The 15,757-nt window shown below is 42.1% G+C and overlaps 1 protein-coding gene and 1 long non-coding RNA gene across 2 annotated transcripts; both read right to left on the bottom strand.

The window, feature by feature from the left end:
* Nucleotides 1-879: 879 nt before the first annotated feature.
* Nucleotides 880-6,376, bottom strand: LOC128421079 (WD repeat-containing protein on Y chromosome-like). The gene is made up of 7 exons (XM_053403326.1): nt 6,367-6,376; nt 5,708-5,766; nt 4,413-4,554; nt 4,271-4,310; nt 3,487-3,575; nt 2,083-2,237; nt 880-1,038 (listed from the first exon to the last, which is right to left on the bottom strand). Exons 1-7 carry the CDS (start codon nt 6,374-6,376, stop codon nt 880-882), a joined length of 654 nt encoding a protein of 217 aa, XP_053259301.1.
* Nucleotides 6,377-8,418: 2,042 nt separating this feature from the next.
* LOC128421023 (uncharacterized) lies at nt 8,419-11,444 on the bottom strand. The gene is made up of 4 exons (XR_008332206.1): nt 11,385-11,444; nt 9,939-9,984; nt 8,845-8,904; nt 8,419-8,549 (listed from the first exon to the last, which is right to left on the bottom strand). It is a non-coding gene; the product is annotated as an uncharacterized LOC128421023 (long non-coding RNA).
* Nucleotides 11,445-15,757: the final 4,313 nt, after the last annotated feature.

Raw genomic sequence — 15,757 nt, 5'->3', positions numbered from 1 at the left:
CAGTTGATTTCCAAGTGGCAACACTAATTTACCAGAGATTGTGTGTAAAAATTTATAATAAATATTTAAATCTACTTATTGAACCAGAAGTGATGTTCCCCTGAGACTTTTTTATTGCCACTAGTTTCAGCTTAATTTGCTACTGTAATACAATAATTGTCCTAACCAATGGGATTAATGTCCACGAAGAGGACTGATCTCTTAACAGCCATCAAAGTTCTTTGGTCAGAAAAAAACACATCAGCACACTTTATAAATTCTGCTTGCTTTTTACACATCATACATTTGAGAAAAGTTGCTTGGTTGCTTAAAGGCTGCCTCTGCCCTGCAGCCTGTCCAAGAAGCTGTTAAATTTCCAACTGAAATGGGTCGTCAAGTTCTGCTGCTAGATTTGGTTTGTGGAAGGCAAGCTGTGTGTCAGCTAACTCACACAGTGGAAGAGAGCGATAAGAATTCATTCGGTTTGCATCATGTTGAATAGGTTTCCACTGGAACTGCTTTGATCTGAAAGATAAATGGTGTGCTGGTTTCTTTCTGGCTAGTAGTTGTAAGAAGGATACTTTTCCAAATGATACAAAATTAAGACTTCTTCCTTAAATTTGGGAAATTAGGTGAGGGAATGGGGAGAGAATAGATTATATGGATAGCTAGGAGTCTGCAGATCACTTCCAATAATTTCTGGGAAACTACTAACAAGGCACACAAAGGGAATGGTAGATGCAAAAAGCAGTTTTTTGAAATACATGTTGCTACTGTATCAAACACACAGACTGCGCACTTGAGTATGGACTCATCTGTCAACAAAATTTAATTTTCAGTTGTCCTGTGTCTTTTATAAAGTGCAGCATTCTATTACGCCATGCAAGACTCGCATATCTGTTAAGTTAACCTAGTATGGGCCAGTATGTTGTCGGTGAATAAAGAGGATTTAAATCCAAGTTGTACACACCTGTGTAGTCTGTCTATCTGCCTTTGCTTCAATTCTTCAGCAAGTTCATCATCTGTTACCATCTTTGAAGTGCAAGTGTCCCAAATCATCTATGGGATAACATACCACTCGTTTAGGCTGGGCAGACAAGTGCCCTCAAAGTACACAGGGGGCAATGATTTCCCAGAAAATAAAGGTTTTTGGTGAAACAGCAACTATAATTACAAGGCTTTCCCAGAAGGAAGAGCGAGCTTGTGGGGTGAGTTGGTGACACAATTGTGCAGTATAATTTTAGCTTCGAAGCAAAGGGTGATAGTAGCAGTAGGACTGAGAAAGGGTAATAAAATGGTTGCAAGGTAGTAAATTACTTTCTATAAAACATATATTACAGATCAAATTTTATTTTTTTGTTCCGAAAGTAACAAAGTATTGTGTATAATGTGTTTAGCCATTATGTTTGGTATATTAAAAGAACAGGGTTTTTTAGACAATTCCAAATCAATTTTACTTTTTATTTTTATTTTGTTACAAATAGCTAGAAGCTGCTGGAGCAGGCAAAAAAAGTAGCAAAACCAGGATAAGCCAACATAATAGTTTTTAAAAATATGTATATATTCTGAAAACCATGCTGTTTTCCAGTCCCTCCACGTGTCAAGCAGGCATAAAGCATTCATTTCCATAAAAAGAGCTGAGAAGAAGGCAGAGGACCAATACAGTACTCAATGAACACTACATTAAATTTTATCCCATTTTCTGATTCTTCATATTTTTCATTATACTTATCAGAGACTTACAAAAATCGCAGATCTGCCCAGATTGAAAAAGCTATGTAGTTTCACATCTCAAGAGATATTGAGCTTGGGGATGGGGAGTATACTGGTGAGTATTTCATGGGCTGCAGGCCACTTCATCAGATACATGAAATGTTATCCTTATCAGGAATATAGTATACCTGGCTTGGGGACAGGAGCTAGATGGTAATGAAGCCAAATGCTAATGTAAAGACAAGACAATGGGATATACTCAGCTACCATAATTTTTAATCATAGTGGACCTTTTGAAATTAATGGACCTAACTTAGTCATGTTCATTAATTTCAATGTGTCTGCTCTAAATAAAACTCAAATACTGCCCAGTGATGATAATATTCCTACCTCAGCATCCATCTTGGATTTCTTCTGTGTGTCAAAGGTTCTTGTAGATTCCTGTCCAAAAGAGTCAGAGGTAGTTTCTGAACTTGGGTTGGATTCTGATAGTCCCCAAGATGACTTCTCTTTTATGTTCCATGGTTCTCTTTGACCAAATGTACCTTTTTTTAAAAAAAGTAAAGTTACTTTAAAATGCTATACTTGACAACCTCAGAATCTTCTCTGTTATGCATATCTTCAATTTTTACTTGCATGTAGACAAAGGACTATATCCAACCAAGTTGTCCTGTTAGATAAAAACATCTGCCTGAGCAATGAAATTTCTGCTCCCTGCCTCCCCCAACCAATCTGCTCCAAAGGGTTGGAGAAAACCACAGGACAGATCTGGGAGGACAACAGGAGAGTAAAGGAAGAGGAAATCCCATTGTGCAGGTGGAAGACCTGCTAACTGAATAACTTGATTGGATACAACCCAAAATAAAGCTTTCAAAAAACCAAAACCACTGTTACAGTACTAGGGAATGAACAACCACATAAGAACATAACAAGAGCTTGCAGGATCAGGCCAATGGCCCACCTAGACCAGCATCCTGCTCTCACAGTGGACACCTATGAGCATGCTTGTGGGAGACCAGCAAGCTGGACCCGAGCACAAGAGCAATCTCCAGCCCTATGCCTTCCAGAGACGTGTGCAAAAGCATTACTGCCTCAACTGTGGAGGACAAGCAGTAGCCATCATGGTTAGTAGCAATTGATAGACTTCTGCTCTGTGACAATGCATTGGTGATGGTTCCATTCCAGATGCAATCAGAGAAAGTTTGATGTGGCAAAAACAGGATCAGGGTATGTGGGTTGCAGACAGATCATGCAGTGTGTATAGTTATCAGTTTGTGTGTGCAACACCTTATTCCTGGGTCCAACAGGTGTTAAAATGTGAGCCAGGCTAGCTTCGTGATGAGGTAATTGCCTGGGTGATGGGCCATTAAGAGACCATAGGATTAAGGGGGCTCTGTGCAATACAGCAAATAGGTAGGGCCCCTCCCTCAACTCACAGATAGTGAGAACGCCAAAAGCCAGAGTTTAGAGTTGAGTTTGGTAATGTTGTGATCTAGAAGGAAAGCGGAAAGCCAGAAAGGTACAGCACGATGTTTGATTTCTGTTTGAATTCAAGGCTGCTGCTATGGAGGAAACAATACTCTTGGGTTGTTGATGCTGTGAACCCCTCCACTGTAGGCTTAAGTTGTATATATGTGTAAATAAACCATATATCAAAGAGACCACAGCTTCCACTGTACCTCATTACCAAAAGGAAACATGAGCCCTGGGTAAGCGCCTGAAATCTCACACTGCTGGGAGATTGGAGTAGTGTGTAATAATGTATATGTATTACCATCTAAAATTAAATCTTACCTATATATTCCCCTTTTAGGCTCCACAACTTTGCATTATAGTCTAAAGAAGTAGTGAGGAGAAGCTGGTGCTCATTCATAAGGCTGATGCTACTCCATTGGAAAAAGAAAATGGGTTTAGTTTGTTATATTGACAACTGCTCTGAAAATAGGCACTGCTGCGGAATTTCCTTACTCTCTTGAACATCTTGTTTCTCAAGTTCTTTCCACAGCTAGAATGGCAATACTCATAGAACTCCTCAATGCCAAGCCATACCCACATGCCCAACATCCGACATCATATATGACGTCACGTGTGGGGCAAATAAAGACGCAGTTGAGCCAAAAGAGGGTTTGTACAAAGCCCTGGACATAGTGCCATACACAGTACTTTGCCAGCGTAGACAACCGGCTGATGCTCAGGACTTGCAAAGCACAGTGCTGATAGTTGTGGCTTGCAAGGCACCCTGCATGGTGCTAGGGAAAAACAGTCACCTAATGACATTGTGGTGTCATGTGCCTTTCAAATGTCATTGTGAGGTCGTGTGCCTTTCAAAGTTGGCCCATTGGGATGGGGGGAGGGAGATAAGCACCCAATCCACTGTCTGAATCCAGCTCCCCATTGCTCTTCTAGAGGATCTGTGCTTTTTTACCCAAGCAGGCAGTGCAGGCAAAAGAGCTACACCGCCACCACCAGTATACCATGAGAAGCGGGCCTAAGACGTAAGTAAAGGGAGCTTGTCCCCAATGGATTCGCCAGCTCCTAATCTTTCCTCAAGGGCCTTGTGTTCCTCAGCGTATCTTACCTGGTTATGCTGCAGTTGTGAGTGTTCCAGCTGTGAAGTACTATTTGGAAAAAAGAAGGAGGGGAGACTAAGGTAAGGACATACTGTACACTCGGGAGCAAATATGAAACATTTGGGTTTTGAATAAAAATGTTTCTCTCACAAACTGGTGGCTTGGCTTCTGGGCCATTAATGGCATATTCTGCAATGTTCCAGATATAGAGAAAGCCCAGTTGGTCTCCTGCATACAAGAGGAAGTCCTTGTCATCAACTGCCACGTCACTGACTGTGGATCTCTCTCTTGACTGCAAGCAAGGAAAAATAAAATAAATAACAATCATGTATGCTGGATTGCAGAAGCTTCAATACTAAAGTTGTGGCGGAAATGCATTATTTTATTTTTACTCTCAAGAGGGAGGACTAACAGCATAATTCTGTGATGATGTTCTCAGAAATAAATTCAGCCGAGTTCAATGGAACTCACTCCCTGCCCTGCCTAGAAGGGTGTGTTGGATTGAAGCTTCTTTGCACTCTAAGGAGCACTTCGTTACTTGTGTCACTTTTGGTGAATGATTAGTTTTGCATTTCAGTTGGTGCATGTGGTGAGATTTTCAGTGCAATTTCGGCACACACAGGCAAGAAGTGCCTACATTTTAAGGTTGCCCTTAAGTCAAGCAAACATGTGAAATGCATGGATCCAGCCCAACTATCAATAAGCTATTGTTTACTCTTTATTTTGATTGCACATTATGTTACATATTGGGTTGATTCTAATGTAATACCAACCCATGGTTTTGCGCTATGCAAACAGGGTTGTTCGAGGGGATAGGGTTGTGCATGCCCCATACTCTGTTATCTCCTAAAGTAACCTGTTGCCCTCAGGGAGGGATACCACTGAGAGTCAGCTCTCAGTCTATCTAGCTTCTGTATGTGGAAGCAGCAGGGTGGCATCTTGTCCTTTGTCTCTGATCGCAAAATGCCCTGGGCTAGCACTGTCTCTGGGTTCACCTTGATGCTTAGACTACCATCCTATGAAAAGTCAGAAGAGGATACAGGTAAAGCCCTAATGCACAGAGCAATCCTATGCATATTTACACAGAAGTTGACCCTACTGCATGCAACGGGGCTTACTCCCCCAGTAAGTGTAGCTAGCAGGGGAAGGGAACCTATGACATTCCAGATGTTACTGGACTCCAGCATGGACGGTGGTCTGCAAAGATAGGAGTTGTGGTCTAGCAACATCTGGAGGACCACCACCTACCTAGCCTTGCTGTTTAGGATTGCAACCTAAATGAATGTGTGCCACTTCCAGTTATGACTTATTTAAAGATCTAGTTCTTATTTTGTTTGTTTCCAAACTGTTAGGAATCTCACAGCACTAATAAAAACATACAGAGGCCTTACAAATGGAAATTAGCAACATATAAAACATTTTTCCAGAAAATGAGCAGCACTTACACTAGAGAAATAAGCAAAAAGTCTCCCACGGCCATATATATTCCAGAATGCAATATAACCTGGGAAATAACAGCAATCACGGTATCAATAACAGTATCACAAAGATGAAAATGAGATTTTCTGCATTCCCCCCTTAAAGTAGAAGTCTGCCCTGTGGTTGGGGGTGGGGTGGGGAGTGTTGGTTTTCTGCTAGAAACTCTGAAACCTGAATTTTTTCTCTGTACTGATATGTTCATTCTCACCCTACAATGGTCACACAATAGGCTCTATACTAAGACTCTTTCAGAAAGCTTCTACAGAGTAACATCCTCCCACAAATCTAGGTACTGACGCAAGGCCTAAAGCCTCTTCCCAATATGCAGTTGGCACAAGGAAGAAATTTTGAGTTGCCTTAAGAAAGGATCTCCCTTGCTAAAACGCCTGTTTGATCTGAGTGCTTCTTTCAACAGCACTAATCTTAAGAGGCATTGCCTCTTAAGTGTCAATGGTTGAACAACATCCTCTTAATAATATTTTGTATTTGGGTATCACTCTCAGGTGCTTTGAAGTGCTTCCTGTGCATTAGCTAACTGTCATCCTTACAGTAACCATGTAAATCAGGATTATTCTCTCCCATATTGCAAATGGGGGGACTAAAGGAGAGAGGGAGAGACTCTTACCTAAAGCCATTGAGTTAATGGCGGAGGTGAGCTTTGGGCTGGGGGCTCCATCTGATTCGTAGCTCAGTCTCTTGGCCACAGTGCTACACCATCAAAGTCACAAGTGCTGCAACTTACGACAGCCTCAGGTGCCATCGGGGTGTTTCCCCCCACCTCCCTGCCATGCTTGCCTGATATATGGATTGGGAGGAAAGCTCTAATGGCTGCAATGGGAGTTTTTTTCTCCCAATAACAATAGTCGGATCACATCCACACCAACATTTAAAATGTTTTGTTTCTCCTAAAGAATCCCAGGAACTGTAGTTTGTTATGGGTGCTGGGAATTACAGCTCTGTGAGGAGTAAACTGCAGTTCCCAGATTTCAGGGGGTGGGGAAGCAATGTTCTTTAAATGTATGGTGTGAGGAATGCAGCAGGAATGCAAGCCCCCAGCCTTTCAAATAACCTTTCACACAATTGATGGTTGTATGAATGGTGTCCTGCCTTGCCTGGTCCTGAAACACCCTTTGGACTGCAGCCCCTTGCACTGCATTGATAGCCATTTTGAAAAGTTCCTCAATCACTGAGCAGGTTTTTGGTAAGCACCTGGAGCCGTGAGAAGAATATAGGATCTGAGCATATGCAGGCCTCTGAACCCCAGCCCCACACTATCATCTATCTATCTATCTATCTATCATCTATCTATCTATCTATCTATCTATCTATCTATCTATCTAATCTATCTATTTATTTATTTTACTTTTGTCTTTACCTCTGGGTCCACTAGCCACTAACATTGCAGCTGTTTTCTTCTTTTCCAGCCTTGATAAGAGGAAAATGATTTTATTGATGGTTAAATCCTCTGGGAGGGGACAAAACGAACCATGAAAGCATTTCCAGCACAATCCAGCACAAAGTATTTCCACAATCTCACACCAGCACAGAATATTTGTCAGCAATGCATTTCACTGTTATAATCTGTAAAGCCAAGCCCAGCTCGCCCAGGTACAGTGGGAGACTCCACAAGACGCTTCCTCTCACACACAGGTTTGTGGCGCCATCAAAACTAGCAAATTTATTACTGAATAAGTTCTTGTGGGCAACAGGCCACTTCATCAGATGCATGAGGTGTTATCCGCAATTGATGGCACAGGTACATATACCTTCAGGTACACAGAGGCTGGCAATTGGGTGACATTTCCATTGTGTGGACTCTGCGCTCCTACAATAAACTCTCACAGGAAGCACCCTCAGTCCAGGCTTGAGATGGTGCACATCTAACATTTACCAACTATGTGAGCAGGCAGGGAGACTGGTGTCAGTAGTGGAGGCAGATGGAGGCCACCTGTGCATATGATTACCACTCCTTGGAGAGCGGCTTTAATTGTTCTGTGTGGGAGGATGTTGACGTATGTCAGGTAAAGGTGTAGCACCTTGTCACATAGTACAATTTGCTCACAGCTTCCTCAATCTGCTTGGTTCGTCTTGTAATTTGAAAACACACCAAATGACTTGGGAGTCTAATTTCAGGGCGGCTTTTAACTCAACATTTTGTACTTGGAAATGGAGACCCAGATTAAAAAAAACTTGGTTCATCTTGTGATTTGAAAACACACCAAATGACTTGGGAGTCTAATTTCAGGGCGGCTTTTAACTCAACATTTTGTACTTGGAAATGGAGACCCAGATAAAAACAACCCTGTGTGTATCAACATAGCCACTTTCCCCTTTAAAATATGTAGCAACAACAATGGGGGCTGGAATTTGCACATACTGTGGCTGTCACACAGAATAATATTTAAATGGCTTCCAAGTGGTTATTGCCTGGTCAGCTAGGTTTGTACAGTGGTTGTAGCTCACTGTGCAATTTACTCCAATTACCAGAGATCTTTTTTTACCATTTGTGGTGGCACAGACAAGAAATCCATTTTAAAAACATTTTCATTACTGACACAGTACATACTTCGCTTTTCACTTCTCTCACCACACCTTGTGAGTTCAAGCTTTTATTTTAGCACAGCAAAAGGTCTAATCCTACTCACCTGTTTCTCCTTCCCTTGCTGCTCTGTCTACAGCATGAAGACGGCTGCAGAGATGTCCCGATAGCAGATTCCATATGAGAACTTCACCATCAAAACTAGAAGTGGCCAAGAAATGTGGAGGACACGAAGCTACACATAAAATATCGTCCTTGTGGCCCTGTTCCTGCATGGTGCAATAGCAAAGTGGTCATTATCATGCCGTCATTGCCCTATCAAGCACACATGGGATGTATCTTATGCTCTAAACTAAGAGTAGAGAATCTCTGGCTCTCCAAATGTTATTGGTCTCCCAAGTCTCATCAGTCCCAACCAGCATGGCTAATTGGCAGGGATAACAGATGTTGTAGTTCAGCAACATTTTTGTGGCCCTGCCCCTGCTCTAAGCAAATTCATATAGAAATCTTTTCAACTTTTATTCATGTTTAACTACCATTTCTCACTGCAAGTTAATGTCTTACCATACTTCTAATCCAGTCCAGTTGTGGGTATGATCCTTCAACGACTTCATCATCAATATCCTGAAATTAAAAACTTTTCAGTTCCATCTTTAGTTCCAGAGATTCATAATTCTTTTATGGATAAACAAAATATTATTTTTTTACTTAAACATAGGTTAATAATGTATGTTGAAGCAGTGCTACTGGTACTACTCATATTTCTAGAAAAAGGCAATGCTGAAGCTATAGAAACTGAAAAATATTGTCAGACAACTTTGCCTTTCATTTACATCCATGGGGTGGGCAGGATCAGCTGTAGACTCAAGGCTATTCTGATTGGGGGGTGGGACCATATAATAGAGATTAGAAACATAATAACAGCCAACTGGGTTAGACCAAAGGTCCATATAATCTGGCATCATACTTAGAAATGAGCATAGGAAACTGTTTTATACCAAGCCACACCATCAATCCAACCAGATGTGTATTGTGGCAGTAGCTCACTTTGGTTTCAGACAGAGGTGTTTCCCAACCCTACTTGGTGACTGAACCTAGGACCTTCTGCACATAAAGACTGTGCCCTGTCCCTGAGCTACAGTCATTCCCCAAAACTTCCTCCAGTGACCCATCAGATGCCTTGAGGAAGCCTACATGGGATATATTGAAGGAAACACCCCACTCCCAGTTGTGCTCCCTGGCATTTGTTAGAAGCATTCTGCCTTTGAAAATGTAGTTGTCATTACTAATAGCCTCCAATAAACCAGTCATACTTATGCACATATAGACATCACACTTTCTGTTCATGTCTGCAGTATTAAGAGGGAATGGGAACTGTTCATACTACTCAAAGAAGTCATTGGCTGTAAGGAAAAGCTCTATGAACTGATTGGACAAAAAATTTTCCAGAAACCTGCTCAGACAGGTGTCCATTATCCTGAACAAGTCATTCTCCATATTAGATGCCTGTCCGTCTTTCGGGTGCACAATGCTGGTATAGTTATTCTGGGCTTCCAATTTCTTACTGAGTTCATTGTGGAAAACCTAAAATTTCCCATTTTTGGCCTTCCCAACATCTTATAGTGGAGCAACGAAACTTAACATTAATTTATACTTACTAGGAAAATACTGATCTTCCTTCCCCATCCAACAGAGATGATGTATCTTTTAAAAAATTGAAACATGTTATTTAAAGAGGACAGCCAATTCTAATATAACCCTTTTTGTGTTGAATCCCAAAAGGAAACAACTACATAAGCAGTGTGTGATCACTGATTTTCATATGTATACAAGAATCCAGAAGCAAAACAAACAATGGCTTATTTCACGCTGACTGGCATGATTTATCATCCTTAATCTACCTGTACCCACCTTCACAAATGTTACATTTATTTTCAGCTATAAACACACTACAGTGGTACCTCGGTTCTTGAACTTAATCCATTCCAAGAGTCCGTTCGACTCCTGAAACTGTTTGAAAACCAATGGCACGGCTTCCAATTGGCTGCAGGAGCTTCCTGCACCCAAGCAGAAGCCATGTTGGACATTCGGCTTCCGAAAAAAGTTTGAAAACTGGAACACTTACTTCCGGGTTTGCAGCGTTCAGGAGCCAATTTATTTGACAACTAAGCTATTCAAGTACCAAGGTACCACTGTAAGTTTAAAACACTAAGGTTGGAAACCCAAACACTCAGCTGCAAGTATGCCATATAAAATTCTTAAAGGTAAAGGTAGCCCTGACTGTACGGGCCAGTCGTGTCCGACTCTAGGGTTGTGCGCCCATCTCACTTAAGAGGCCGGGGGCCAGCGCTGTCCGGAGACACTTCTTGTCACATGGCCAGCGTGACGAAGCTGCTCTGGCGAGCCAGCACCAGCACAGCACACGGAAATGCCATTTACCTTCCCGCTATAAAGCGGTACCTATTTATCTACTTACACTTAGGGATGCTTTCGAACTGCTAGGTGGGCAGGAGCTGGGACCGAAGGACGGGAGCTCACCCCGCCGCGGGGATTCGAACCGCCGACCATATGATCAGCAAGTCCTAGGCACTGAGGTTTTACCCACAGCACCACCCGCGTCCCCTATAAATAAAATTCTTACTCAGAGGTAAAACTCACTATTTTTTATTTGCCTTGCTGCCAAGTAAGTGTGCACAGGAGGGAGGAGAAAGCTGTGTCTTCCCAGATGTTGTTGGACTTCAAGTCTAGCCCCAGCAAGTATAGCCTATGGTCAGGAATGATGGTAACTGGAGTCTTGCAACATCTGCAGGGCCACAGGTTCCCCACCCATGCAAAACGAATACAAAATATGCACAGTCTTTCCTGAAGACTTATTGGATAACTTGATTTAACTGCAGGAGATTCCATGATAGGTTCAATACTTTTCTATGCTGCCGAAGTCTGTGTGTGTCTCAACTGGCTGAATTGTCTGAAATGTCCATCTTGCAGGTGTCCAAATTATTCTTATAAGATCATTTGGTATAGACCTCTTCCCAGCTTACTTGTATTTTCTTAGCCATTTATACATTTCATTTTTTAAAAAGCAACAACAACATCCTTTGTACCTGTTGTCGTAAAGATCAGCATAGGTGCAAGCAGTGACTTCATCAGCTGAACTGGTAGCTGAAAGAGAGAGCAAATGATGGTCATGTTGCAGTTGCTGGCAAAATATCAGAGAAACTAAGAGGCTGGCCATTAGCTCTCTACCTTGCTTAATGGTATGCATGTATTCAAGGGTGCTGCTATCCCATTTCTTCAGACTGCCATCTGCGCCACCAGTGATCAACCTAGACAGCAGGGGAAAACTGTTCATTGTAATGGAATTGCAAACTGGCAATTGAATTAATGACAACTGACAGTATAGAAAATTGTTGGTAAAACTGTTGTCTATTCAGCTTACTGGCTTTGTACCTCCTGCTGATCATGCTGTGCGCACTGCATTGTTGATGCTTCCCACCCACATATATCTACATCAATCTTCGGATGCTCAGGATCAAGTATTGGCATGGTTGGGCATCTGTTGAAGACTCACCATCCCAACAGGGGACCTGCTGACAAGAGCTCCCTAGACCTGCTAATAGTGAGAAAGTAGGCTTGGGAACGGGGAGTAGGGAGGTGTCCATAGATAACAGAGCAGACATTGATAAACTTAACATCTGCTCAGTCCATGAATGCATCAGAAGCATTTTCCTACCTGGATATTATTACCTGCCCACCCTCCAAAAAAACTAACTCTGAAAGAGCTCTAAGTTTGACAGCTGGAAAATATCATAATAAGGAGCAAGGAGAACACAACTCAACTCTACCTGTATCTATAGGTGTGGCTGGTGGTACCTACCTGCCAGAAGCATCTCCACAGCTTTCCAGGAGGCAATGGGACAAGGTGGCGGGGAGATTGGTGCAGTACCAATGCATTCAACCTCCTTACACCCTTATTCTTCCACCTTCCGGGAAGCTGAATCAACACACATCCTGGGAGGTCAGGTAAGCGCTGCTGCCCCTCCCTGCTGGCTGCTCTTGTATATCTATCTATGTGAGTGTGCATGGATGGTAGTGCATGTGCATATATATTTCTAGACTGCCCTACACAATACAGTCCCCAGGCGGTGTGCAAAGCATTAAAACACACCAATACCTGTTTCTGCAATCAATTAGGACACCAGTACAAACAGCATACATTAAAACAACAGAAAATAGCAACAAATATGATACAAGCCAGCCTCAACAAATTATACCTCATTGCCTCCAAAACCCTGGTGGAGGAGGTGTGACATTTGGAGGTGAGAAGGTGTAATTCTGTTAATCTGATGATAACTAGATATTGAATACCTCTTTCCAATGGTATCTAAGGCCATGCAAGTTACAGCAGCTCCTCCGTGAGCTTCATGGACTTTAACAATCAGCTGTCCAGTTTTAAGATCCCACACTTTTATAACCTATTAGAAGAAATAAAAGGGATAGGAGTGGGGAACTGAGGACTGATCTCTCTTCTCTCGTGTTGAATAAATAAACAAACAAACAAACATAAAGAGAGGAGACAAGGAAGCTTAAAGGTCATGAGAAGAGATGACTATAAACTATTTCTAAAATTCAGAATAAAATTAGCATTAACTGTTGAAGATGCAAAAGTTTCACCTGAACTGGGACAGCAGGGAGTAAAGGCATCAGAACCCACCTCTTTGTCCTAAAGCTGGCTTTTCAAGCCCTGCTTGCTGCCACTTGGGTATGGCAAGAAATCCCAGAAAGGTGATTTATGCCACAACTATTAATATGTTTAATTCTTATAGGGAGAGCAGGTGTTTCTGACACCCAAAAAACCAAACAAGTTTTAAATTGTTTAAGGGTTCTCATGCAGTATTGCCACAGTGGACTTTTTCAGACATAGCCTTTCTGGACTAATAAACCACAGTTTATTAAACTGGGAATGAGAATTAGGTCCACATGCTCTCCACCACTGCTGCTTTCCTCACCTCTGCCCTTCATGTGCCAGCTTCAGCACTTTGATTCTGGTCTGCTGAAGTTACAGGTCTCCATGACATCTGAAATGATGCACTGTGTCTTAAAGTTGGTTTACAAATCAAGATCTTAAACCACAGTAACTTGATATTAAGCCACAATTTTGGACATAGTGAGAAGCTGTAGTTTAAAGAGGCCAGGATCAATGTTCTGAAGCCAGCACAAAGGGGGAAGGCAAGGCAAAAGAAAGGGCAAAGAGGGACTGTGTGTACTTGATACTAATTCTATGGCTAATAAATGATGGTTTGTAAGGCCAGGAATGTTGCACACAAACTGGGTCATAGTCTCAGGGTTACTTACGGAGTCTTCTGAGCAACTAATCACATGCTGCAGTTGCTGGTTATACTGGCAGCAAAAGATAGGCTTGTTATGGGATGTGCCTGAATCTTGGTTCTGATTCTCCCTGAAAAAGATAACAACAGAAGATGACAAAGAGGAGAGGGACACTGGGGCTGTGTTCAGATTTATGATTTATGAAGCTGTGCATGAGTGCCATGGATAGGTGACCCTACCCTCTTCCTGTTGTGCGCCAGCTTTGGTGTGAAGCTCCTGATGTGCATTAAAACCAGAGTCTCCTGCTACAGCCAAACTGGGAACACTCTGCCTTAATGCCAGTTAACAGTTCACTTTGCTGGTTTGTATACTAACACTCACCCAGAACTCCCTGGTTCAGATGGAACAGAAAACTCTGGCTTCATGCAAACAAGGATTTGCAGCAGGAGGAGAGAAGAGGTAAAGGAGGGCACTGTTTCATGGCTTCACAAACCAGTCATCTGAAAATGGCCTGCATATGGGCATGTTTTAATCTCAATACATTTTCCAGGGCAGGCACTTACAGTTCTTTTAATGCCATGTCTTGGAGAACTACATGACTAGGAAAATATCTGACCATGCTTTTATCTAAATCCAAGAGAGATACACGTGAGGCCATAATCAGGACTTCTTATTTGCTTGTGCTGTTTTGACCACTTTGAGTGTCAAAACGAGAATCACAGGCAGTGGCAGTTGTGGGCCTTGCTCTAGAGCAGGGTTTCCCAAACTTGGGTATCCAGCTGTTTTTGGACTACAACCTCCATCATCCCTAGCTAGCAGGACAGGGGTGATGGGAATTGTAGTCCAAAAACAGATGGAGACCCAAGTTTAGGAAACCCTGCTCTATAGTAAATTTTGATTTAAATAATGCTGTTCAAGTTAGTGCTCGCATAACGTACGTGTTTTTGATGTCTCTTCTACATGGAGCAATGTATTGGTCACCACCCATTTGATTTTATGTAGTAACATTCAAACACACTGCCCATAGAAGAAACTATGCATAGATTGTGCTTGACTCAATGTCTACAGCAGATTGGTATATTGTTTGCCTACTTATATTGGAATTGTAGGAGCCCAAAAGTTTCAGCTGCAACATAAAGTGCTCGCAAATCAGGTGAAAAGTAGCAGGCTTCCATCTCCCCTCTGATTTGGCTGGCTTTGGGCATGACTGTGAGGAGGCAGGAATGGTCTTCAATATCCCAGACCTTTGAGAAGAAATATATGAGTTCAGAAAAGCTGTCACCCATATCACAAATCTATTGCCCTGATAGCACAAAAACTGTCCCATGGCAAATGATTGAAAAAATAAATTGATCAGCCCAGTTATCTCCTGAGATTGTCACAATATATAAATATATCTCCCCTGATTCTTTCCCAGGTATTAAGACATTAAGATTTTGAGCTCCATGAGGCAGAACTTTCAGAAAAGTGAAATCTTACAAGTGAAAACAGTGGTTTGCCATTCTTCGTGACTGATAAGACCTATTAGCACTTAGTGGTTGTTCAATAACACATGCGGATAAAATTGTGTGAGAGAAAAATGGATTCACCGAACACCTAAGGAAGCCTCCAGCTGTTACTTCCTTTCTAGCAAATTGAGAAGCAATCATATTGCAACACTGGAAGTGCGAACTGTACCTCTAGGAAGAGGTAGCTGCTTGTGCAGAGGTTTAATTCTGTGGCTATCATTATCTCCATCCACCCTTCCTTCTACTTTTTAGTACTGATCACTGACTCTGACACTACTAAACATTCCGTGCCGGTTTCAGGTGTTAGGTAGACCGTATGTTGCAAAATCCTGTATCTGGGAATCTAAACCACACAGAGAGAGAAAAGACCAAAGCTACATTTCAGTGTGTGTCTGATTGCCCAAGTTGTGACATCTCCGCCCCCACCCCCAGACATTATAGTGACCCCTTGCTTGGGATGAATAGGTCATCTGGCACACAAGACAAGCATGATTGGCAATTTCATATGACACCATGGTAATTGCATATGATACCACACTGAAGAAACTTTTGCAGAGATGTGCAGGTTTTGTTCTGTGTTTGATGCAAGCAGAGGAGGCACAATAGTTCAGTGGCAGAGCACACAGAGATCTGTACTTAGA

Source organism: Podarcis raffonei, chromosome 9, assembly GCF_027172205.1.
Source record: "Podarcis raffonei isolate rPodRaf1 chromosome 9, rPodRaf1.pri, whole genome shotgun sequence".
Taxonomy (NCBI): Eukaryota; Metazoa; Chordata; class Lepidosauria; order Squamata; family Lacertidae; genus Podarcis; species Podarcis raffonei.
The sequence above is the reverse complement of the archived record's forward strand: the minus strand, read 5'-3'. Positions and strand labels throughout refer to the sequence as shown.